We start from the raw sequence: 24,440 nt of genomic DNA, 5'->3' as shown, positions 1-24,440 counted from the left end.
GGATTCATTAGCATCGTGGGATGATAACAGAAGACCTGACAGCTGAGCAGTCTGTTCCAGACAATTTGTTGAGTGCAGTACTTGACAAGCTTGGCCTTACTCAGCTTCAGAGCCCCCAGAAGGCAGTGGGCTCCCCGTCTCACAGAGCTGGGAGGGAGCCCGAGCACCTCATCCGGGTGGCAGAGGCAGGACCCAGACCCGTGGCTCTCGGCCGCCTAAGCCCACGCTCGGGACCTCTAGGTGCTCTCTCGCCTTCAGCAGCAAGAATTCTGCTGTATTTGTAGCCTCTGCTTTTTCCACTGGAATTAATGAGACTTCTACAATTTTGACACTTCTGGAAGTGATTCCTGGAGAGAGAGACAGCAGTGTGAGTTTACTATTTCGTGGTGGCCTAAAATCCCACCATATGAAATGGGGTTTAATTCACTCAAAGAGGAAGAGCTCCAAGCTGGGTTTTTTTTTCCAAAAAATTTCATGAGAAGGGGGTGGATATAGCTCAGTGGTAGAGCACACACTTAGCATGCACAAGGTCCTGCGTTCAATCTCCAGTACTTCCACTAAAAAAACAAAACAAAACAAAACCAACAATAGCAACAAATACATGAGAAAGACCCACTCCCCAAATGCCCAAAACGCAAACATAAGAGGACCCTTTGAAAGATGCAACAGAAACGTTTGTCATGCTATCTTGAAATAGCTAGCTACTGTGTCTCAAGGGTTATTTGGACAAAACAAGGCTGTTGGAGTCTAATAAAATCAATCCGAAGTGATGCCCTTTGGGCTGGTCAGTACTCCCGTCCATGTGCTCCTGGCTGGCCAAGGAAGGAAAACCCTGAGAGGTCTGGTGATGCCCCAAGCTCTTGAGAGTTTCAGGAGCCGGGGCTGTGAGCGGCCCCGACTCTGTTGCCGCTCCCTCCCCGTCTCGGCTTTCCAAGTGCTGCCTGTGCCGCCCCCAGATGGACTTCTGTGCATTAGATCATCTTTGTGACACAGTCACACATAATCCCACCACCCCAGAGGTCCTGCTACCATTTTCATGTATCATTCCCAGACTTCTTCACGTCTAAATTTCTGTTCATTTAAATAGGGCGATACTATACAGACCACGTTGGAAATGAGCTAGTTCACTTACAGTAATGTATCATGGACATCTTTTTGCATCATTATTCTTCCTCAACATCAATTTAATGGTTATGTAGTCCTCTTGTGTACCTTTCTCCCATTTCCTGCCTTTAAAGCAGATTTTTATGAAGGCTGTCTTCAAAAAATGATCACTATCACTCTGCAAAAGTAAAATTAGGTCGCTCCTAGGTAATAGGCTTAAAACAGTGAAACCGCTCTGGTACCCCTGAATTACACTGGGTCTTCTAGAGAAATTGTTTTGTTTTCTACAAAAGTCAATAAATGAAGTCCCACTGGAAAGATCACAGTGCAGGCATCTCTGGTCCTGGACTGGCCATTAGAAAATTAGTGAGCACTGAGGAGGAGATGGAGGTAGGGACCAGAAACCCCAGCCATCTAGGCTGCCTCTCCAGTGGGCTGGGGGCCTGTGAGCTGTCTCACTACACCTTGGATCTGAGCCAAATGTCTTTTCTCTTCCCAACAGACCCGCCGGTGGCTGCAGCTGTGGTGTCCCATTTTAATGACTGCCCAGATTCCCACAGTCAGTTCTGCTTCCATGGAACCTGCAGGTTTTTGGTGCAGGAGGACAAGCCAGCATGTGTGTAAGTATCCCCTGGGGTCCTGGGGTCCTGGGGCTGCGGGTGTCCCAGCAACCAATTAAAAGAGCATTTACCTCCATAAATCGTGCCAGAGGCCCCTGAGAGCCCTGGAGCTGGGCAGCTCAGAGGACTGGAACAGCAGGCTGGAGGCCACGGGCTTCAAAGCCAGCTGCTTAAAAATCCATGTTCCAAGGTCCCAGTTCAGAGCCACTGAGGCAGAACCCCTGGGGTTTGAAGCCTGGGGATCTGCATTTTTTCTAATTAAAGTATAGTTGATTTACAGTATTGTGTTAGTTTCTGGTGTACAGCACAGTGATTCAGTTATGTGTGTGTGTGTGTGTGTATATATATTCTTTTTCATTATAAGCTATTATAGGGTATTGAATATAGTTCCCTGTGCTGTATAGTAGGACCTTGTTGTTTAATCTGTTTTACATATAGTAGTTAGTGTCTGCAAATCCTGAACTCCCGAATTGTGATCTGCATTTTTAACAAGCATCTCAGGTGACTCCTGGGCTCAGCAAAGTCTGAAAATTCCTGGATTCAAGTTTAACTCACTACTTAGAATTTCTGGAGGGCAAGGTACCAGGTTGGATCCCTTTGAGTCTCTAACATGAGGTCTCTGCTCTCCAGCATCTTTACAGGACAGCTAATAAAATAAGCAGGAAGTGCATGCGAAAGGTGGGTGTACATAAGTGGTAACAGGACGAAACAACTGGGAAGTAAAGATGCATGCCAGGGCACGGCGGTTTCCACAGCAGGCCGAGCCTGAGCCCCCGGGGCTTCTTTTTAATAAAAGGGGGGTGGGTATAGCTCAGTGGTAGAGTGCACACTTAGCATGCATGAAGTCCTGTGTTCAATCCCCAGTACCTCCATCAAAAAAATAATAATAAATAGGTATACATAAATAAATAAAAATAAATAAACCTAATTGTCCCCCCCAAAAAATTTATTTTAATTAAATAAAATAATAGCTGAGCCCACCCCAACCCCAACACACTAAATTGGAATCTCAAGGACTAGGACCCAGGAGTCAATTAGTTAAAAGCCACCAGTGATTGCAGTGGTCAGTTTGGGCAAGAAAGGCACGCGAGGAAAGCTCCCCGGAGCAGGTGTTAGGGTTTGGCTGGCTGGGAGAGCAGAGCAGTTACTCCAGGCCTGCAGTGTCAGGGAACCTGCTGTTACAGGTCTATGTGGCCACAGCAGGGAGGAGACAAGACTGGAGATGAATTGGAGGCCAGAGCCTGTTGGAAATGAGCCTTTATTCCCTAGGCATGGGAGCCGTGTCATTTTTTTGGGAAAGGGATGCTTTAAGAAAATTAATCTGGGCTATACAATAGGACCTTGTTGTTTATAGTAGCTTGTATCTGCTAATCCCAGACTCTGAAGTTATCCCTCCTCGATCCTCTTTCCCCTTTGATAACCATAAGTTTGTTTTCTATGCCTGTGAGCCTGTTTCTGTTTTGTGAATAAGTTCATTTGTCTCATATTTTAGATTCCACATGTGAGTGATCTCATATGATATTTGTCTTTCTCCTTCTGCCTTACTTCACTTAGTGTGACCATCTCTAGGTGTGTCTTGTAATTAACCATAAGAGAAAAGAATATGAAAAAGAATATATATATAGATAACTGAATCACCTTGCTGTACCCCAGAAATTAACACAACATTGTAAATCAACTATACTTCAACAAAAAAAAATTTTTTTAATTCAAAAAAGAAAAATAATCTGAACATAGTGGAACATTATTAGGGGCACTATACTTAGCCGGGGCTCTGTTGACATTTGGGGCTGGATGACCCTTTGCTGACGCCTGTGTACGGAAGGAGGTTAGCATCCTTGGCCTCTACCCACTAGGTGCCAGTATCACCACCACCACCACCCCCCCACAGTCATGACAGTCAACAGTGTCTCCAGACACTGCCAAATGTCCCCCGAGGTGAGGGAATATTTTAAAGAACCACCCGTCTATATGAAGTTGCCATTTGAAAGTGGTTGAAAGTCAGCAGTTTCATATGGTCCAAACTCACAATACCGGTAAATAATACTAAATGTTAATAAAAGCTAACATTAATTGAGCTTTGCTTCATGCCAGGCAGGATCTACGTGTTAAGTCATGGAACCCTCATAATGACCCCACGAAGCAGGCACAGAGAGCTTGTGCCCGGATCACACAGCAGCACTCACATCAGACCCAGACTGGCCCCCAAAGCTGAGTTCTTAGCGGTGATGCTGAAGGGTATCAGATGACTAGCCCAGGAGAGGCGGGATGGGAGAGCCTGCCACCGTAAGCCGTGGTGCGTAGGGCTTTCCTGTTCCTGAGGGGCAGCTGTGTGAGCCTGGTCAGGACCCCCGGGGGGCCTCTGAGCCTCACCTGGAGAGGCTCACTGGCCACCTTCCTCCCGGGAGGACAGTGTGAGGCCCCAGGTCACGTCTGCAGAGCTCAGAGCCCTCCCCACCCGGTAAACACAGAGCACAATGATGCTAATTGTCACTGTCGTTCATGATTATCATTCTTACCAAAATACACACCGGAGCCTCTGGGGGTATGATGGGACTAGTGCTGTTAGTAGCCTGGCCATGGGGGAAAAACAACAGTTCTGAAGGAGGTGTTGCCTCTCGGCCCAGATCTCAGGAAGCCTCGCAGTGGGAGGCCTTCTCCCCTCCAGCAGCGCCCGGTGCTGGGACCTCAGGCTGCCCCGTGCTCTGCGCTGGGAGGATCCTCTTTGGAGAGAGAGGGGAGTTCTGATCCCAAGCTTGTCAGAAGCTCAGTTTTTCCACTTCAGGATCAGGGGCTGTTGTAAACTTTTGAGAGCAGGCAGCCTGGAGCCTGGGTCAGCAGATGACCCAAAGCAATAACCTTCCCTGTGGCCGAGGCCCATTAGCAGGTGGAAGATTTCTGGTGGGGTGGGTGGCTCTCTTGTCCTCCTCAGTCTGGGCCCCAAGCCTTGCTCTTGTATCAGGGAGGTAATTGTCCATCCCATTTACACACCATTACTTGTTGTTCATCATGATGGCTGGCTGCCTCTCCCACTCACACTGTAAATATTACTATTATTAGCAGTAAGCTGTCAGGAAAAGCTGTCACCATGTGCCAGGCAGGGCTCCCAGCACTCCACGTACAGTGGCTCACACAGCCCTCACAGCTCCCCTCTCAAGTAGGGATCTTTGCCCTTCTAGTGAAAACGAGAAAGCTGTGGCACAGAGACGTGAGGTGACTTGCCCAGAGTCCCAGAGCCAGTAAGTGGCAGAGCTGGGGTTTGCTTCCATCCATTCCAGCCCCCAAACCCACGTTCTCAGCTGCTGCCCTGAGGGCGCTCTGCCTCAGCCCCACAAAGTTCACCTCAAACAGCTGAACTCCTGTTTCCAGGAAAGGTGTTGGCGCCCTTCCCCTGCAGGTAAACCTCCCTCCAGAGGAAGTTCAGGGTCATTCCCAAGCTCCCTGCCCTGAGCACAGACTCTTCCTGTTGCCCAGTGCCGGGCCTAGAGAAGCCACAGAGACACCTGCAGCTTGGAGAAGCCAGCCGTCTAGGGGAGGCGAGGCCAGGCAAGCCTTTAGCATCTCTTTACCTCAGTGTCCCCACTGGATCTTGGGGGCCCAAGGGTGGTATTCAGCCCACAGGCAGTTTCATGTGGTTGTAGGTAATGAGCTGCGTTGTTCTTGGGTGGTTTCCATCAGCCGTCCGCATTTTGGAAGTCAGGTTTTATACCTCCAAGCAGGTGTTCCCCTTTTCTGGAATGTGGTCTGCCCCCTCCAGCTGCCACCTCTCCAGAGGTGGACGTTGGTCCCCGGTCACCCTGTGGCCCCCTCTGTTCCACTCACACCAGCCTACTTTGCTCACTGCTGCCAGTGAGCTTGCAAGCTCAGTGAGGGCAGGACCATGCCTTGTACCTTTGGGTATTTACAGAACCTAGAAGAATGTTCTAATTCATTAACTCCCACTGGACCAGAAACTCTGAGTCTGTGCCGAGAAAGCCGAACATTCTGGCCCCGCTCTTAAGAACTGCCCCAGCTTTGGGGAATAACACACTCATTCTAGTCCATAAAACGGACATACTTTGAGGTGAGGCCACGTCAGTCATGTCAAGAAAAACCCACAGGAGCCCAAGGTTATAGTCTGAAAAGAGGGAGCTCTTTCTAAAGCCTTTCTTAAGCCTTTGTTTTCCAGAACAATGGTGTTTAGGGTTCTAGAGAACTATAATGACATCTCACACTAAAATCTTGAGGTGAAGAGAAAAAGTTAAAAGAAGTAACTAGTCAGAAATCATCAAAAGTACTGAACATCATCCTGAAACATTTATGCGTCAGGTGAACCTTGGGTTGTATGTTTTAGGTCTCCCTTTAATAAACCCCTGCTAATAGCCAACTACTTCAGAAAACAAATGGGAAAAGAATTTCCAAAGGCAGTTAGTAAAACCATAGAAATGCAAGGTTAGGACTCCCAACACCATTTTTCCCCTGAGGCAGATTCTGCAAACTGTTGACCTGCTGCCCGCACAAACCTTCAGACAAAGGAAAACAGTGGAAGGAAGCCACCCGGGTGACAGGGTTGAAGGGTTCCAGTGTTGGCAGCCAGGGGCGACCCGTTGAAGTGTCTCACCTGTCCAAAATGCTCCCCGGTGACTGAACTCCCTGACTTAACTTTCCCACAGCAAAGTGTGAAAACATGTTGCCATCAGCCAAGGAAAACATTCCACATGGCTCTGGCCGCGGTACCTTCCAGTGGGATCTGAACAGAGGCAGACACCCAGAGAGGAGGGACCGTGTGACTGAAAACGCAGCTCCCGAGAGACCAGGATTGGGAGTGGTTTTCTTGCTGCTGCCTGAGCCGCTTTGTCTAGACCTACTCTCATCTCAGCAACCAGCAGGTGCTGGGGTGTAGGGGTTGAGAAGTCAGGACATCACCCACCCCCGAGTCTGGAGAAAGTGCATGTCCTGCCCCCACCAGAATTAGATACTGGGGTTCACATGCCGGGAAGAATAATGCAGCTAAAAGCATGGATCTAGAAGTCAGATAGTCTCTTATATGAGTGAATTAGCACCATTAAGCCTGTTTCTTTGTGCATAAAATGGGGATATTACTATTTCTTAGGATTGTAATGAGGACCCAGTGAACATAAGGCATATTAGAGTTTTTGCTGTCCAAGACAGGAGCCACTGGACATGTGTGGCTATTTAAATTAATTCATTTAATTAATTAAAATTTAGTTTCTCAGTCTCATTAGCCACATTTCAAGTACTTGATACCTCTAGGGGGCTAGTGGCTACCGTATGAGACAGCACACATATAGACTTTTTCCATCATCACAGACAGTTCACTTAGACACAGTGGAGAATATTTAAGCCCAGTTTCCAGCAGCGCATAAGAGCAGCCGTCACCAGCACCTTCACCATTGTCACCAGCACATCGTCGCCATCATGACAGCTGAAGGATGTTGTAAGGTCCTGCTGAAGGAGCAGTGAAAGTCAGGGAGACCACGGAGCCCAAGGCTGTGGGTTCCTTCGGATCAGAGGAGGAGCCCTTACCCCCTCCAGCCCACTCCTCCCCAAAAGCCCGAGGCAGAAAGGTTATAGGACTTGGTGAATTCAGCTCTTGAGGCCAAGAATGGGTAAACCCAATACAGGTGTCCTGTGACTCAGTGTCCCCACTACCACCCCAGCCTGGTGGATTTTCTCCATGTTAAGGGCAAGTTGGTGTAAACATATTTCTAAAACCATTGTCCCTGGTCCTTGGTCACTCGGTCCTTGGCCCCCATATTAAAGATTTTATCTTGGGGCCTATGCCAAACAACTTCGCTAAGACTCAGAGCACTAGCCTCCTGTTGGAGCGTACATCGTTGTTTATGAAGACAGTGTCTCTCAAGAGCCTTAAAAATGCTCGCATTCTTTTATTTACATTTTAGCACTCATGTAGCCCTTCCTTTGTGTCAGATATTTCTCGATGTTAACTCATTTAATGCTCATAACTCTATGAGGTTAGCTTTATTACTATCATGTCTTAAGGATGCAGAATTAATGGCCCAGAGAGGTTAAGTAATTAGCTCAAGGTCACACAGGCATTAAGGGGAATGGGATTCAAACCTATGACATTTGGGCTCCAAAGTCTGTATCATGTTGTGCCCACTTATGGGATCCTATCCTGAGGAAGTAATCCCAAACGCAAACAAAATCTGTACACAAAGATAATCCCCTGGTGTTATTTATGATAGCAAAATTGGAGATAGTCTACGTGGTAAGGGTTCAGTGAAGCACACCGTGTACATGAATTACTGCGCAACTATTTTAAATGACTTCCACAGTTTTTCTAATGACGGAGTTAAATGGTAAAGAAATATTAAGTGAGAAGTTGATACAAAATTATATTTTTTAAAATCTGAACTATGTTAAAAAAATACACAGAAGTAGTCCAGCAGAAGTCCTTGTCATTCAGACCACCGCTTGAGGGGGTGGGATTTGCAGCAATGTGGGCTTCCTTTCCTTCTTTCATTTTCTTTCGGTTTTATTATAATTTATGTACTTTCCAATTTTCTCAGAAATATTCTTTTTCTGATTGGGGAAATTTTTCCTTAAGGAAAAAAAAACGCTTATAGGAGCACAGCTCTACATGCATTATCATATTTCTTCAAAATTTTAAAAGACACCGTGAACCAGGCACAAAAGGGACTTAGAGGAAAAACTGAGCAACAGACAGGACTGGAAAGCCCTAAAGCTATCGGCAGAGGAGACAGGCATATCACTGGTAATTTAAGTCTTCTTGTTAAAACGGAGAGGGGAAGAGGAAGGTACAACTCTGGTAGAGCGCATGCTTAGCATGCACGAGGTCCTGGGTTCAATCCCCAGCACCTCCATTAAAAAAATAAAAAAATAAACCTAATTACCTCCCCCCAACAAAAAAATAAACAAATACATTTTTTAAATTAAAAAAAAAAATTAAGTTACATATTTAAAAAAAAGAAAAGAAAACGCAGAGATGCTTAAGCCACAAGCTGTAAAACAAGGTAAGTAGCAGCCGGACCTCACATGCGGCTGTTACTGTTGGGATTAACAGAGATCATTCTGGTAGGAGGTTAGCATAGCCTTTAATAAGATGATGTTGTAATTAGCACGAGGCTCCCACTATTTTATTTAAATGGGGTTTCTTAGAGTCCTCAGCGTTGATTTGTTAAGTCATAGGGTTTCAGAACCAAGCCATTAGGGAGATGTTAGAATCCTCCTCTCCCAGGGCCTTTGGGTGAGAGCAGGAACATTGCAGGCTGCGTGAAATTGCCTCCTGGAGTGCCCCTTCCATAGCCTGGACCTTTCCTGAGTCTCTATGCAAATTCTCATCACACTCCCCTTCCCCATGAGGAAACGGCACTGACACCCAGCTATAGAGAAGTCTCATTGGCTTGGCTGCAGCTCCTGGTTAGACATGGAACAGTCCACCCCAAAGCCCAGGCTCCCCACCCCGCTTCTATTCAGTGGTTCGCCAGAGTTTTTGTAGAGCTAGGTCTTGTCTACAGGAGCATGGAGCTGGCCTAAGGTGAGGCTGGAGGGAGGGGCAGTCAGAGAGGTGGGTGTAGTCCTGAGGGCCTTCCAAGGTTAAAGACATCCATGGAAAATGGATGGAGAGGTACCTGGGAGAATGAATGAGTGAGTCTGTTAATTACATCTTGGAGAACGTGGTCTTTGAGATGGAGTCTGAGGAAGAAAGTGAGGAATCCTATTCCAGGCAGAGAAGGTAGCAGGAGCTGAGATGGGCAAGGGCGGGGTGGGTAGTCATTCACTCATTAGGCAGCCGTGTCTGAGCACTAGTTTATTTGACATTACAAGGTGGGAGGGCTTCTTGGGTTGCTGGAACCTAGGTGACGGGAGATAAAGTGGGGGGGGGGTGGGTTAGGGTCCTGCAGAGAGAGGTGTTGGATACCAAATGGTGGAAGCCCACAACCCAGGAGCCATCTGGGTGCAGGGTGAAAACTCGAGATGGGCTGGAGGAGGGACCCTTAGCAGGGTTCTCTTTAGACACAGAAAGCTTCAATGTACACATCACCTGTGCCTGTTGCTTATCGCCTCTAAGTCTCAAGTTCAGTCCACCATCAGCTTCCCCTTGGTGGGAAGGGGCCAGTGTCTTTGTTTTCTCCCCAACCTACAGGGTGAGCTGTTTCCTGACTTTCATCTTCACATAATTTTGTTATTAAAACCAAACAAAAACAAAAAACAAAAAACAAACCTGCTTCTATCCCACAGCACTCGGTTGTCTCCCTCCCAGCCCAAGTCTGAGGGTCTGTGTTCTTATTCACATTCTGTGATCCAGATCCTTTTTCAAGCAAAGTCTTCTTTCCAGAGCTCCCCAGTCTTCCACTCTGTTCCTCCTCCCCGGAGGCTGCTCTCTCCTCTTCCCGTCTACAGAGAAACTTAGATGGCATTTAACCTCCCAGTTGGTCTTCCCCAGCATCCTTACTTAAGACTGCAAACCCTTTGCACCCTCATTGAACCTAAAACCTCAAATCTCTTTTACCCTTTCAAGATTGGAGGCTAAACCAAAAGGCCAGATTTGATCAAGAGCTTAATCTGCGGCATTCTCATCTCAGTCCCCAGTTAGTAAGCAGGGGCAGCAGCCCTGGTGAGTGAGAGAGAACCCAGACTCGGGTCAGCAGACCTGGGAATGAATTTCTCTCTCTTCCCTGGCAGGGCGGGCACAGGCAAGTGACTTGACTTTTCTGTGCAAAGATTAAATGAGAAAATGTGTACTAAAGGTAAACTAACCTTTAACAGATAAGCAAGTGCTTGAATTCAAACAAAAACAAAAACAAAAACCCTTTAAATAAGGTTCATAACAACTGGGCTTTGGGGAAAAGAGCACCAGTGAAAGACTTTTTCATTAAGAGGCATTAAAGACAGAAGCTCGTATGCTGGTATCCCAGGCTGTAGCCTTAAGCAGCAATTTTTGCAGCATCTCCTATTTACCATAATCTTAAACCCATACACTACCTGTTCCTTTAACATTAAAATGATTAAATTTTTAACATTGAGCAAAACATATGCTCCAGGAGAATACATGGTGTTTATCCTGTGACTTCTGGCATCTGGGGTCTAGTGTCTGGAATCTGGCAACCCAGGAGCACAAGTTCAAGGGAATCACAAATCAGCACCCCTGGGGCTAGCCCTGCACGGTAGCAGACACACCAGGACCTTTAATCCTCCTTCATTTTCCTTGTTCTTCAAAGCCCTTTTAGTCTGAAAGTGAAGGTGACAGGCTGGCTACTTCCTCAAAAGGTAGACTCTACAAAACAAAAAAAAAAAAGGTTTAACTATCATTGTCAAATCTGGGAAGGAAAACAAAAGTTTAAATACAGTGTGTGATGTTTGGTGCCAGACTGCTCCTCAGGGAAGTCCCCTGTGGGAAGGAAGTCACTCAACCTGAGAAGGCAGCAGAGATCAAACATTTTCATTACAAAAAGAAAGTCACCCCAGACAAAGGGACCTGATTATAAACTAAGTCTCTTCTATTGAGAAGAATCATATGCTTGGAGGGGGAAAAAAGTACCTGCATCAGAAAATGACCGTCACTTCCTTACGACTAGAACATGCCCTGAGGAATCACCGTGCAGGAACCACTTGTGGCCCCCACCCCAGAATCTAGGTAGGGGGAGTTTAGCATAGGTGAGAGCTACGTGGAAGAAGCACCATCAGCCTTCAGTACAGAGGAGGCTGTTACTGAAATGATTGACGCCAAAGAGCCTCTGAATAGTACCAATACCAGTCATACCATCACCGTGTGTCAGTGTTGCCCTTTACAGGTTACATGCATGTTCATAAACGTGAATTGTTTTGTGTCCTTACTAATCTTCTAGTGGAGGGAGGCCGGGTGTTGTTGGAAATGAGGACCAGGGTTCAAAAGAGATTGGTGGCTTTTCAAGTCTTACAATTGCCAGATGGTGGTGCTGGCCGCTCCTCTGCCACATGCCCCTTGCACTGGACCACCTGGTAAATGCTTGTAGAACTAATTAAACTTGAGGAAGATGAAGAAAAAGCAAACCACAGTCTATGTCTCCGGCTGGCTTAGCATGTTTTCTTTCTCTCATCACTAGAAATTCTGAATACACACATTTAGTTTAAAAATAACCTAGATTTTTATGAACTGCCAAAATGAACTTCATGTCATAAACACATTTGCTGCCTTCCTCACTCCCCCAGGATCTGGCATGGTAACAATAATAATGAAGTGCTCCAGCAGCACTTTTCCTCCTCAGATGATAAGCTGATGAGTTACCCCTTCTTCTCCAAGCAAGAGGTGCCTGTGCAGGGTAGTAGGAGCAATTTTGCTGATGCCTTTGCCTCCAATAGCAAAAGCTGGAGGGTGCCCTTTGGGCTTTTCCTAGGACTTGGGTCGCTCCGGCCCCGACTTCTTAGAGGGGTGGAGAGAATGAGGCTTCTGCCCGAGAGTGTGCTGACATCCCTGTCTTCCCCAGCTGCCATTCTGGGTACGTCGGTGCGCGCTGTGAACACGCAGACCTCCTGGCCGTGGTGGCTGCCAGCCAGAAGAAGCAGGCCATTACCGCCTTGGTGGTGGTCTCCATCGTGGCCCTGGCTGTCCTCATCATCACTTGTGTGCTGATACAGTGAGTCTTTGCTGCCTCTGAGGCTGAGTCCCCCATCTGCCTGCCCCACCAGGGCTATCTGCAGCGTGCCCAGATAACAGGGCCGCGCTGATGTCTGATTCGTGTTAGCAAAGCAAAGAGGAGCTTTGGTGACAGCCAAGCTATGTAAAGGGCACGCATGCTGGGAGGTCCCTAACAGAGGATCTGTGCCTTGCTGGATGCCAGTGCAGGGCCAAAGTTGCTCTCTCCGTGCTGTGGGCTTGGAGGCTTCACCATTGTGATGGGGATACGCAGACTTTCCAGAGGGAACTAGAAACGGCTCCCAGCCTCCTGTGGGCAGTAGCCACAGCGCTTCCTCTCTGCAGAAGGCACTTTGCAAACCCTAAAGCCACGGTGGCTGTTACCACAGGCCTCCCCCTCTCTCTACTTCTCTGCCCTCCCCTCCTCCTCCTCCAAAACTCACTGTCTGGCATCTTCCAGGAAGCCTTCCTGAGCCCTAGACCAACTGAGCCCCTTTCCAGGTGTTTCTTAGCCCCGTTTGCTCGCCCATATCTCCCGACTGGACTGCTCTGCAACAGGAGAGACCCTAGGGTTGTATTTCCAGCATCTGGCCAGATTTATTTCCTGGAAATATCTGGAGACATCTAAGTCACAGAGCAACCCTCAGAAGATGTTACCTAATTGGACACACACAAGGGATTGGCAGAACAGCCAAAGGCTGCAGTTAGATCGGTGCAGAGTAACTCAAGGTGGAGACAGTAAATGGACGGGCCCTTTCTGGCCAGGGCTGGAAGGAACAACCATGTGTTACTGCATGAAGCCAGACTTGAGCCCTCTGAGAGTGCCCAGGGCTTTAGATAAATAAGAGTCTCTGTCCTGTTTTTTTATTGGTTTGTTGCCATTGAAGTATCTCAAGCCCACGCTCCTGGTTCTGATAATGAACGGAGTGCCCCTGGGAGCCCCAGCTTGGTGACACTAGCTACAACCTGCTCATGTCCTCCTCCTGAATCGAGGCAGCATTAAGGGGTGAGGGCTGGCCTCGCCTTCCCCCGTTTTACTCCCGTGTGTCTTAGAAAAGATGTGTGCAGGTGGTGGACCTGTTTTCAGGCTGGGGCACAGCTCAGGTTCTGCCACTCATGGAGACCCTCCCCCACCCCCATTGGGGCAGCAGGAGCAGCCAAGGGACCGCCGGCTTTGACTCTTATGGCTGGCTGGCTTAGTGTCCCCACCTGTCACTCCCATAGTCCCGTTTCTGTGTCCCAGCGCCTCAGGAAGAATCCTAAGTGCCCACGTGGGCCTCCCCAAAGGGACAGGAAAGTTAATTTTGCCATATTCTCTGAAGACAAGACTAACCCAGGATACCTGGGCAGCCTCTTCCTTCCCAGGGAGGCAACCATCCCACCTCTCCTGTGTCCTTTCCAAGCCTACCCTTGCCAGAAATCAAGTTCAGAATCCCTGATGCAGAGACTAAGTCCTCAACCTGCCTGGCGCTGGTTGCCCAGGCACTGGATCCCTCCTGAATGGCAGAGTTGCTTGGGACCAGCCCATCCCATGCCCGAGGGGTCTAGAGGCCAGGATCCCACTGCCCTGGGACACACCTGCTTGGGAAGCTCCTGGGGCGAGCCCACCTGGCTAGTTGACTGCAAGGCAGCCATCATTGATAGATCTAGAATCAAGGCCTCTCACATGGGGTGAGCTGGTCCCAACCTGGATTCTGCAACTCAAGAGGGACCCATGCTGGGGCAGACTGCTCTGGCCACCCATGGCAGAAGCAGTTTGGGCAGAAATGTCGCAGGGTTCCTTCTCAGCTCTGCTGCCCAAAGATTCGGTGGCTGCAGTCACCTTCCCAGGGCAGTGCCGAGAGAGAGGGGCTGGGGTAGGGATTGTGAGATGACACCAGGCACCAAGAGGGAAGCACAGCCACCAGATTGTTTCCTCATCTGTTTCTGGGCTCGTGGCAGCCAGGAGACCCCTCCCAGCCCCAGTCAGTGGGTGTATAGGTTCTGTATACGTTAGGGTTAGAATGAGTGGAAACAGAGTCCTCCATGGTGTCCCAAGGGAAATAGCCAACAGCACTCTAGCGAATTAATGTCTTATTCAGGGCTTTCTTCTCTGCCCTTCTCTTGGGTTCTCTGGTTCTCTTTTCGTGCTAACTCTGCAGGCTGTTCATTGCTGCCCACAGAAAGAGGCTGGAGCCCTCATGGCCCTAATGCTTCAGGACTCCGGGTAGCAGGTTCACTGAGAGGATGAGTTGGCCACAGGTAGAGAATGTTAGTCCTCAGAAAAAAGATTCGGAGCCACGGACATGTGTGACTCACTCTCTCATTCCATCCATGGGTCCATCCAGCACCCTCTGCCCCGCGCAGTCCCTGCTTTGCTGCTGGCAATTCCTGATGGATGACCCCACTCCATCCCAAGCCCTCACGGCCCTGCCAGCCTGAAGCGGCTGCTTTGGCCCAGTCCTGACAGCAGTTCTGGGGCTATTGCTATGTTTCTGGAGTTACCCCACTGTTGCTTTATGGTGCAAGCAGCCGGTGGATGACTGGTCCTCTCTGACAGCTGGGAACCCAGTGCAGAGCCGCCAAGTGGAGCTGGTCCTTTGCGGTGGCCAACAACAGGTCCTCTCTTGGGTGACCAGCTTCTGTCCCAAAGGCCACTGCCCTGCAAAGCCCCCAGCCCCCTGCTGTGTCTGTCCCTCTGGAGGCCCCATGGGAAGGCAGTGTCAGAGCCCAGCGCTGCCCAGCAGGCCCCTCGGGTGGCCGCTGCACCAGCTGGGCTCCCCTGCCAGGCTCCCGCACAGACCGTGTTCTCTGCATCTTTGCAGCTGCTGCCAAGTCCGAAAACACTGTGAGTGGTGCCGGGCCCTCATCTGCCGGCACGAGAAGCCCAGTGCCCTCCTGAAGGGAAGGACTGCTTGCTGCCACTCAGAAACAGGTAAGGGGCCGTATCGAGGCAGGGCCTTTTTCCCCTGGGAGACACTATTGGGTAGAGAAAAGGACCACCTTCTCCAGGTCAGGACAGAAGTTCTTGGAGGATGAAACAGAATGAAGGGAGGAAAAGAAGAGGACATTTATCCTACCAAGTCACGTTTAGCTTATTCTAGTGTGTATTTTACTCAGAAGAGAGCTGTTTTATCCTTACTGGTGACTGTGTGACCTTTAGCAAGTAACTTAACATCTCTGAGCCTCAGTTTTCTCTTTAAAAAGATGTGCAAACTGAGTAAGTACTGATATAAAGTACCTAGTAGAGTGTACCGCAGACTGTAGACATGCAGCAGATGTCCATTCTCCTTCCTTGAGAAATCATCTCCCCTTTCCCATCAGTGAAATGAGGGATTTAGCCTACATAGAAGGTCTCAAAGGACTCTGAACTCTTAGAATCCTATGATCTTCATTTAGTTTACCAATATCCCTGAAAAAGATTGGATGTCTGGACATGAGGCCAAACCCACGTCTCAGGAGCCCTCATCTGGGCATCACTGGCCTGGGGCTCCTGGAATCAATTAGCAAATTTACCCCTACAAGCTCTGTGAAGTCGCGCATCATCAAGTGTTTCTGGAATGCTGGTGTGACCAACAGAGCCCGTCATAAACTTAGAGTTCCTTCTTAGAAAGTGGTGGGTCAGGAGACGGTCACCCCAGGCTCGTCCACCTGGGGGTGTCCCACTCTGGTAAACAGTCTGCATTCCAGAAATTTAGAGTTGCATGGAGAGGGCCGGAAGAAAAGCAGCTGGAAAGCTGGACCACTGCCGCGTTCATTAGGGCTCCTGGGAATGTGACCTGGGGGGAACCGAAGGCCTAGGAGCGCCGTTTACTTTGTCTTCATCTCAAGAACCATTGCCATTATGTGTGAGCGGCTCTTTTAATTTAGGAAAATGCTAATTCATTAATCCTCATAGTAGTATGGGTAAACTGACTCTGCCAAAGGCCTGCTTGGGTTCCACCATGAGTCCCTGGGGGAGCCGATGAGCGCCAGGGCCTCTGAAGCCCCCCTCACATCTCCTCCACTACCTCGAGGAACCATCCCTTGAGCTAATGAAGGAAAATATTTTTACTTTGTATTTTAGCACCAATAGAAAAATTGCATATGCCTTTTGGAGAAAATTTATAGTAGATCTTGTACCATTGGTCTGCACCTCAGCAGAGTCATTTAGCGCAGAGTAAATTCCTTGTTAATGTTACTTCTCTCCCTACATTTGAGAGAATGTTAGCTTTGAACCTGGGGATGGGTCTGACCTTCCAGATAGATAGCCACCAAGGCTGAAGCCCCTCTCCTTCAGATGATGGGTACCTTCCCACCTCCAGAGGAACCACGGAAGGGAGCAGAGCAGCAAGATGTCCAGGCTGGGCTGGACTCAGGAGCTGCTAAGGGACTGGGTGCACACTGCCTTGCCGTGACCTGCACAGAGGACACCCTCAGGGCCCACCTATTGAGAAAGAAGGGGGATCTGTTCTTGTATGGCCTCAGGAAGCCAGTCTGCTGCCAGAGCCCTGGACCAGCTCACGAGCTCTGCCCACTAAGCTACCCCTGATGAGGGAACTGGCCGCAGACTGGGCTGAGTCACTGACAGCGCAGTTTCAGGAGCTGCTGCCCCTGCAGCTGAACCGGCAGGATGTGGACTTGACTGCCCAGGGGAACCTGGTGACTTGGGGACTTTGGCTGATGCCTCCCCAAGTTTCAGTCCCGGGCCTGTTCTCCCAGCCTGGCTGGGGTCTGGCCCGCGGAGCTTAACCTGTTTTTCCTTCCTTCCAGTGGTCTGAAGAGTGCAGAGGAGGAGTCCTGCCAGGTGGACTGTGGCAGCCCGATGAAGAAAGAACTTCCTGAGGACGGCCCGGCCAGGGCTGTCTGGGACGTGCCAGCAGGCCTGTCCTCTCTGCCCGCGATCGACTCTGTGGGCTTTTCGTCTTCCGTGGGCCTTCCTTCAAAACTCTGTCCAGAACTCTGTCTGCTTGGCGTTATTCGGTGTGACCTGGAGAAGAAATCAGCGGACCACAGTTTAAAGACTGGTCAAAAATGAACGGCAGAGGGGTGGAGCCGCCGTTTACCTAGTTAGCGTGTGCGTGGGCATCCGCATCGAGGCATGTGTGGGTGTGTTCTGCCCGTCACAGTTGCCAGGCTGTGTTTCTTTTCACAGCAGTCTCCATCCTGCCCCACACCGGAGATTCCTATCGTATCGTTGCAGTTGTTTCTTATCCGCTTATGGGGGAAGAAGGTGGAGAAAACAAAATCGCCTTTTGCTACGTGAAGTCATCGGCAAGGAGGAGCCGTGTCTGTCCTCTGTCCACGAAACCCTCAACCAGCCCGGTGTCTTCCACGGACTTGTGATGTTGAAGATCGTCCCAACCCTTCGCCACCCTTGGAGATAATTTCTTATTTATGAGACAGATGATAGTTTTATTTTTAATCTCTTAAGTCAATGTAAAAAGCATAAAACCCGTTCAGACTTCTACATTACTGATGTATGTATTGATGGCTGGAAAGCTATACTGATTAGAAATGTCTGGTCTCTTTGGGACAGCTAAAGCTTGGGAAAAGCCACCCAGGATGGGTAGAGATGGGAGCAGAGGATGAGTTGCTAATGAGAGTTGCTAGATCGGGGTTCAGAGGTCATGCCATTTAATGCACAAAGCAGATGGATGCTCCAGGGTACATTCCCGTTGAAAAGTTAGCAGATCTAGCAGTGGAGATCTGTCACCTTGTCAAGGAAGAGACAGAGGGCCTCTGTGGGCATCCACATGGGGTAAACACAATACTCACTCCACTGCTCTGGTCTTCAATGTATTAACTTTCTCGTGAGCCCTCCGAGAGCCTGTTTAGAAATAGAGTCTCAGCAGAGAGCCACGGGCATTTGGGGCTGCGTCCATGGAAGAGGGACCAGTCACTTATTTTTCCATGTTGTTGCTTAGTTGATTTGTTGCTTTATTTCTAAAAGGAGAAATTTAACTTTCCTATTTATTTTCAAGTATAGGAGAAATAGTCCAATGATTTTTTTTTCTTTTCCATTCAGGATGCTGGTTTTATTAACAAAAAACACTAAGGAGCCACCACCACTGTGTGAGTCTCACTTTTCCCTGAGAGATGGAGAAATTGTTCTCCTGGGCATCTGGGAACCTTCAGACCCAGTGGGCTTGCCTGTAGGAAGCTTCGATCCCCTCCCACCACATGGCGGGAGCTCATCCCTAGAAATTATCATTAAAATTTGGAAACAGGATAACAATGAAATAATACGCAAACACCTTACGTGAGGGAACTCTTTATTCACTGATATTTGAAAAATGGAAGAGGTCTACCTGTTAACCCTTCAGTGCACCTAGCTCTTCACATCATGAAAAGGACCTTTAAAATATGTCAAGTTGGCTTGAAATTTCTATCAGGTAATTTTGTCCTCCCCTGATTCTTCCTTCCCAGGCTGTCAGTTTCAATGAATTTTCTCTGTATTTCTCACAACTGGGACAATTACATGACCACGTCCTACCTTTGGCACTTTTACTAAATGATGCTGCAGCCGAAGCACCAAGAGCAGAGGTGGGATCTGCTCACCAGCAGCAGGCCCCCAGCGGTGGAACTGACACAGCTCTTGGGTTCAGTCATGAAAGAACACAGGCTTAAGTTTGCATTCCCGGTCCTACCGCAGTGAATCTGGGAGCTGAGGCTTCACCATAGCACGTTGCTCAGAGACCGATCCAATTGACACTGGTTCGTGGACCCCAGTTTGCACTCACTCTTCAGAGACTAATGAAAGGGGAGTAGCAACATTCGCTTTTAACTTGAGATCACATTTTTACTTTAGGACAATCTTTCTTCCATCTTTTAGAGACTATTTGAGGTCTGGTTGCCTTTAAAGAATAGGAACTGATGTTGAGAGTGTCTTGTGGGGCTTTCTTCCCCTGATGGATGGAAGGATCAGTGTCTAGTCTTCAGGCACACGAGCCTTTGCAGAGGGGTGAGAAGATAGGATGGAAGCACAGGGAACCCTGCAGGGACTTCAGAGTGTCTGTGAATGTTCTAGTCCAGCAAGTCACAGTGCCGGTGCCCCCTTCCTTGTGCCTGTACGACCTGCAGCTAATGGGCTCAAATGTGTGCCTCCCTAGAAGCGCCTCTCAAAACAGTCTTCTGTAAACCAGGAGGTCTGAAACGAGTTGCAAGCAGAGGCTGGGGTCAAGGCAGGCCTGGTTGGACCCTTGTCCACACCCCAGGATATGAGAACCTTTTCTTTAGTGATTTCTTTTTAAGAAATCAGATGGCCAACAAGCATTGGATTCCTGTGCCATTTCATGGCATTGGTACTTCTTTGGTTCGTTGTAAAAATGCCCACTTTTCAGGTTAAAAACCATCTTCTAATCAATCTCTGTAGGTTCCCCATGTTTCCTTGCTTTGTAGAAAGCCAAGTTTGCTGTGATTAGGGACTCCTTCTCAAGATCTGACCTGGTAGGTAGCCACACACCTGTGCGGTGGGGAACACAGCTGTTTCTAAAGTCTCTCTCAGGACAAATGAAAAAAACCCTAATTTAAAAAGAGGGGGCTGGAGTATAGCTCAGTGGTAGAACACCTGCTTAACACGAACCGGGTTGTGGGTTGAATCCCCAGTACCTCCGTTAAAAAAAAAAAAAGAAATAAGCCTAATTAACTCCACTCCCCCAAATAAAGAAATAAATAAGAATAAAAGTGGGCTTCTTGTTAAAGCTGCTACACAGTTTTAAAAATGAGTAAATCTTTAAAAATTTTAATAGGGGGAAGAGGGTGCTTCCAAATCTCTTCCGGAGCCTGGATTCTTACACTGGTCTACAGGCTGTGACTGCTTTAGGCACCCTGGCAGGAAGCGTTTTCTCCTAGACAGAACGCTATACACCAGCCAAATCTGAACGTGACGCGTGTCACCAAGCAAATAAGAGCCTGCCACCATGAGCCAGCAGAGGAGGCGGGCAGAATGTCCCCAGAGTCCATTTTCCCAGGAAAGGAGAAGGTGGAATTGACATTCCCCCACCCACACTGGTCAGGGAGGAGGTGCGTTCTAGAGCTTCCTGGGAGCCTGTTCTGTGCAGATGGAGGAGTGTCTGGCATCGTCAGGTTGCCCAGGGCCAGGCTACCTCAGTGCACGTGGGCTGCTGGCCACTCTTCCAGGCAGTTTTGGCAGGAACGGATCAACGAGGCTCCAGCACTGCTCAGGAGACCCCGACCCCTTAGGAGGATCTTGGCTTTGCTTTCTCCCAGCCTGCTCAGCTGAGGAGGGAGCAGGGGGATGATTCAAAAGCCCAGGACCAAGGGGGACATCACAGAAACAAGTTGGACACATATTTGTTCTTGATGTTCTAACATAAGACCTGTTCTCTGTAGCCACTGATTTTACCAGGCTTTCTAAAAGATCGAGTGGTAAACACACACACAGGATTGAAACCAACCCCTCTTCCTAGTGTAATAATTCACTGAAGTGTTCAGCTTTTCATTATCTTCATTATAACAAACCTGATGCTTTTTTTTTTAGAACTTGTTACTCTGACTTCTGTATATGTTGCACTGAAAAGGTTAATATTTAATGTTTTAATTTATTTTGTGTGGTAAGTTAATGTTGATTTCTGTAATGCATTAATGTGATTGGCAGTTCTTTTCCTTAATATCTGAATTATACTTATTTAAAGAGTAGTGAGCAATAGAAAATGCAGTTGTGTTTTTCAGTAACGTGTATTGTTGTTCAGTTGTACTGTACCCTGTTTGGAAGGATGAAGGAATGAACTTTTTTTTCCCTAAATCAGGACTGGAGCTTTTCTTTCATGAGATTGGGATATTACCAGAGCACATTAAGAGAGTGTGTGCTGGGAGGAGGGTATCGTGCGATGGCAGAGCGCATGCTTAGCATGCACGAGGTCCTGGGTTCCATCCCCAGTACCGCCTCTTAAAAAATAAATAAATAAATAAACAGGAGAGTGTGTGTTAATAGCCGTGATTCTCCAAGCTGGTCCCCAGACCAGGAACATCATAATCACCTGGGAACGTCTGAGGAATGCAAATTTTCAAGCCCCGCCCCAGACCTTATTAAACTATAGAGGTGCCCCTGCCCCCTCCACCTTCCAGGTGATTATATGAAACATGCTCAAGTTTGAGAACCATTGTGCTGTAGGACTCAGCAAAGGACAAATTTGTGTGGGGCTACAGTTTTTAGGAAAAGCTTTCAAGAGGCTTTTCAGAGTCACTGAAACTTAACACAATTTACCCCTTAGTATTCAAAGTGAATGGCCATCGGACAGTACAGTCTCAGAACAGGGCTTATGTTTTTCTGGATCTTCTCTGCTGAGCCTCGTGGAAGGAAAAAAACAGGCCACCCCACCCCGACTCACACACCCCCGTTCCCCACTAACCAGTTTCTCACTGTAAGGAACTGTTCTAAAATTGTCCACCCAGTTCTTACAAGCCCCGCTGCACTTGAGTTCCCATTCTCTGCCCTTCTAACCCGCGTGCGGACTTCACATGTGTCACGACGTGGAGGAGCAGCAGGGAGGGAAATAGATGCTGGAGGGTGTGTGATCTTGGTCCGGAGGAAGGGCTCTCCAATAATGACACCCCCAGGGCTAGATTCCCGGGGCCCCTACCCACCAGCTCCAGCTCTCACCACACTTCATTTACACCATGTCCTCCCCCTGTCCCTTCTGCCCTGGGGTGGTGATGGCTTCCAACAGTTGCTAGTTTTAATGCTGCCAATCTTGCCTCCCCCTCCCTCCCATCCACCCCCACCCTTGCTTTTTATTTTCCAGGAATGCTTAACCAGAGGCTAAAAATTCAAATGCCACCGGGAGTGAAGCTGTTCATCTGAATTAGTGCAACTGCTGGATGGGAACATAAATGCCCATGAGTAGTTCGAATCTGGAGAGGGAGATGGACACTGTGATAAACTGGGGTGCACAGACTTCTTCTGAAAGGGGACAATCACTTACTGCTAGCCCGTGGTGGATATCCAGCAAGGTGGCCTGATTTTCCATTTTTTCAAGAGAAGCCGAAAATCTGGGCTTTTTCGTGAAATAGCTCTGTTTCTAAATGTGGCTCAAATTTGAAACCACTCTGTGGCCCCAACCGAAATCTGTCCGCAGGTCACCATCCGTTTGCAGCCTCCACTCTCAAGCTGTTCGCTTGTCTCCCTTCCACGCCTCTCTGCCTTCACAGTTCTTTTTGCTGAGAATGGCTTTTTCTGCTTCTTGGCCTGAGAAACTTCTGTTTCTTCAAGAACAGGTTCACCCCTCACTTTGTCTCTGGAGCCTTCTTGCAGCCCCCAGACAGAGCCTACCCAGAGCACATTGGCTTCATTCAGCCTCCTTGACCCTCCCTGAGTTCCAAAAGACAGATTCAAACAGTTGCTAATTAGGGAAGGGAGGAAATGTAGAAACAAGGGAGCAACAATCAAGAAACAACAGTGCAGCCTTGAGGCTGAGTCCCGGTTACCAAGGCTATTGCCCCCAGGGTCATACCCCTGCCCCTCCCTCAAATAGACACCAATTACTCTTTTTTTTTTTTTTTTTTGAAGTGTGGTCGATTTACAATGTTAGTTTCAGATGTACAGCAAAGCAATTCAGTTATACATACACTATTTTTTTCATATTCTTTTCCAGTACAGCTCATTACAAAAAGTTGAATGTAGTTCCCTACAAAGAAACCAGTTACCCTTGTCTAAGTCTCAGGAGGCAAAGAGAAGAAACAAGAACCTGTTAGGACCTACAAAGCCCAAGATGATGACAGATTTGACTTCCAGTGGACCTCGAGCTTCATTATACAGTCACTACAATTCATTAGCATGCTAAATGACACACCCATCAGCGCCATGACAGTTGATGATGACAATCATCGAAAAAACCCAGGTACCAGGACTGAAAAGAAAGGCAGTTGGCTCCAGCACATCCAGAATGAGGACATGATAGCAGAAAAGTCCCACAAAAGCCCCATGTGACCCAAGCCGCAGCTGGAGCTCTCTCGACCAGCCATCTTTGCTGATGGACAGCTCCCCGCTCAAATGTTTTACTTCCCTTCTTTGTGCTAAAATGCCCTCCTTCCTTTTCCTCTTCTGAGCAATAAAGCAGCTGTTCACTTTGTCCCTCTGCTTCTGCTGCATGAATGCTTTCACAGCCAGTGGCAAGGACCCACACTTTGGTGGGCTTCCTAATTTAGAGATTCCTCTATCTGCTAACAAATTCATTGACCAAATAAAATATGGCTTTACAAAAATTGGTGACATTCCAGCTCTGATTGTGTCAGTTTCTTGGGAAGCTCTTCTTCACCCCCCCTGGCCAACCTGGAGGTGTTTTGTTTGTTTGTAATATGCTCTCATGATGAGACAAGCAGGAAGGGGGCAGAGCACAGCCATTCAAGAAATAACACAGCAGTTAACACCAAGGTTGCCGAAAATTCAATTCCCAGCAGGTTTGGAGGCCCACGATGGCAGGAGATTGGACTTGCAGTAGACCTTGAGCTTCGTTATACACTCGTTGTAATATATTAGCTGCTAAACGTCACTCCCACAGGCACCATGACAGTTCTGAGGCTGACCATAAAAGGTCAAAAAGTGGGCAGTGGCCCAGTTCCTGGGAACCCCAGCCCCTTCCCCAAAGTATTTGGAATAATCCTCCCACTTGTTAGCACAGGAAATAACCGAGCCCATGAAAACTAACAACCCGGCACCTCATGGCTGCTCTCCCTTCTGAGTAAAAAGGACAGCACTCTGTCGATGGAGTGTGTAACTACTTTTACTTTAAACTGAGCCCCCAACTCCCATACCTCTTGGCCTTTCTCTCACCTTCTGAAACAGCCTGCACTCTGTCTATAGAGTATGTATATCTCTGAATAAATCTACTTTACTCAACCGTGGCTCACTCTTGAATTCTTTCCTGTGCGAAGCCAAGGACCCACACTTGGCAGGGCACATCCCAGGGACTCAGCCAAGACCTGGGACACGGCTACACTCATTTTCCTGTATCAACGATATCTCACTCCATTCCTTCAGTGTCCATATTCCAGGGGCTCTACTCCACTACTGTGACTATCTGCTGAATCCTGGTCTCCCTCCTAATGTTGATCTTACAACTCCTGGCTCTTACCATGAGTTCAGGATGTGCCTATCTGCACACCATTAAAATCCCAGAGCCTTGCACATACCTAGC

The 24,440-nt window shown here is 48.3% G+C and overlaps 1 protein-coding gene across 1 annotated transcript in view; it reads left to right on the top strand.

Annotated features, from left to right (window-relative positions):
• TGFA (transforming growth factor alpha) overlaps positions 1 to 21,049 on the top strand; it is a 105,429-nt gene extending 84,380 nt beyond the window's left edge. The window contains exons 3-6 of the mRNA XM_032497764.1: positions 1,607 to 1,724; positions 12,176 to 12,325; positions 15,129 to 15,238; positions 17,056 to 21,049. Coding sequence (XP_032353655.1) covers positions 1,607 to 1,724; positions 12,176 to 12,325; positions 15,129 to 15,238; positions 17,056 to 17,063 — 386 coding nt within the window. The 3' untranslated portion in view covers positions 17,064 to 21,049. The remainder of the gene's footprint in view (positions 1 to 1,606; positions 1,725 to 12,175; positions 12,326 to 15,128; positions 15,239 to 17,055) is intronic.
• The last annotated feature ends 3,391 nt before the right edge of the window (positions 21,050 to 24,440 follow it).

Source organism: Camelus ferus, chromosome 15 (assembly GCF_009834535.1).
Source record: "Camelus ferus isolate YT-003-E chromosome 15, BCGSAC_Cfer_1.0, whole genome shotgun sequence".
Lineage (NCBI taxonomy): Eukaryota > Metazoa > Chordata > Mammalia > Artiodactyla > Camelidae > Camelus > Camelus ferus.
Note: the sequence above shows the minus strand (reverse complement) of the source record. Positions and strands in the feature narration are given on the sequence as shown.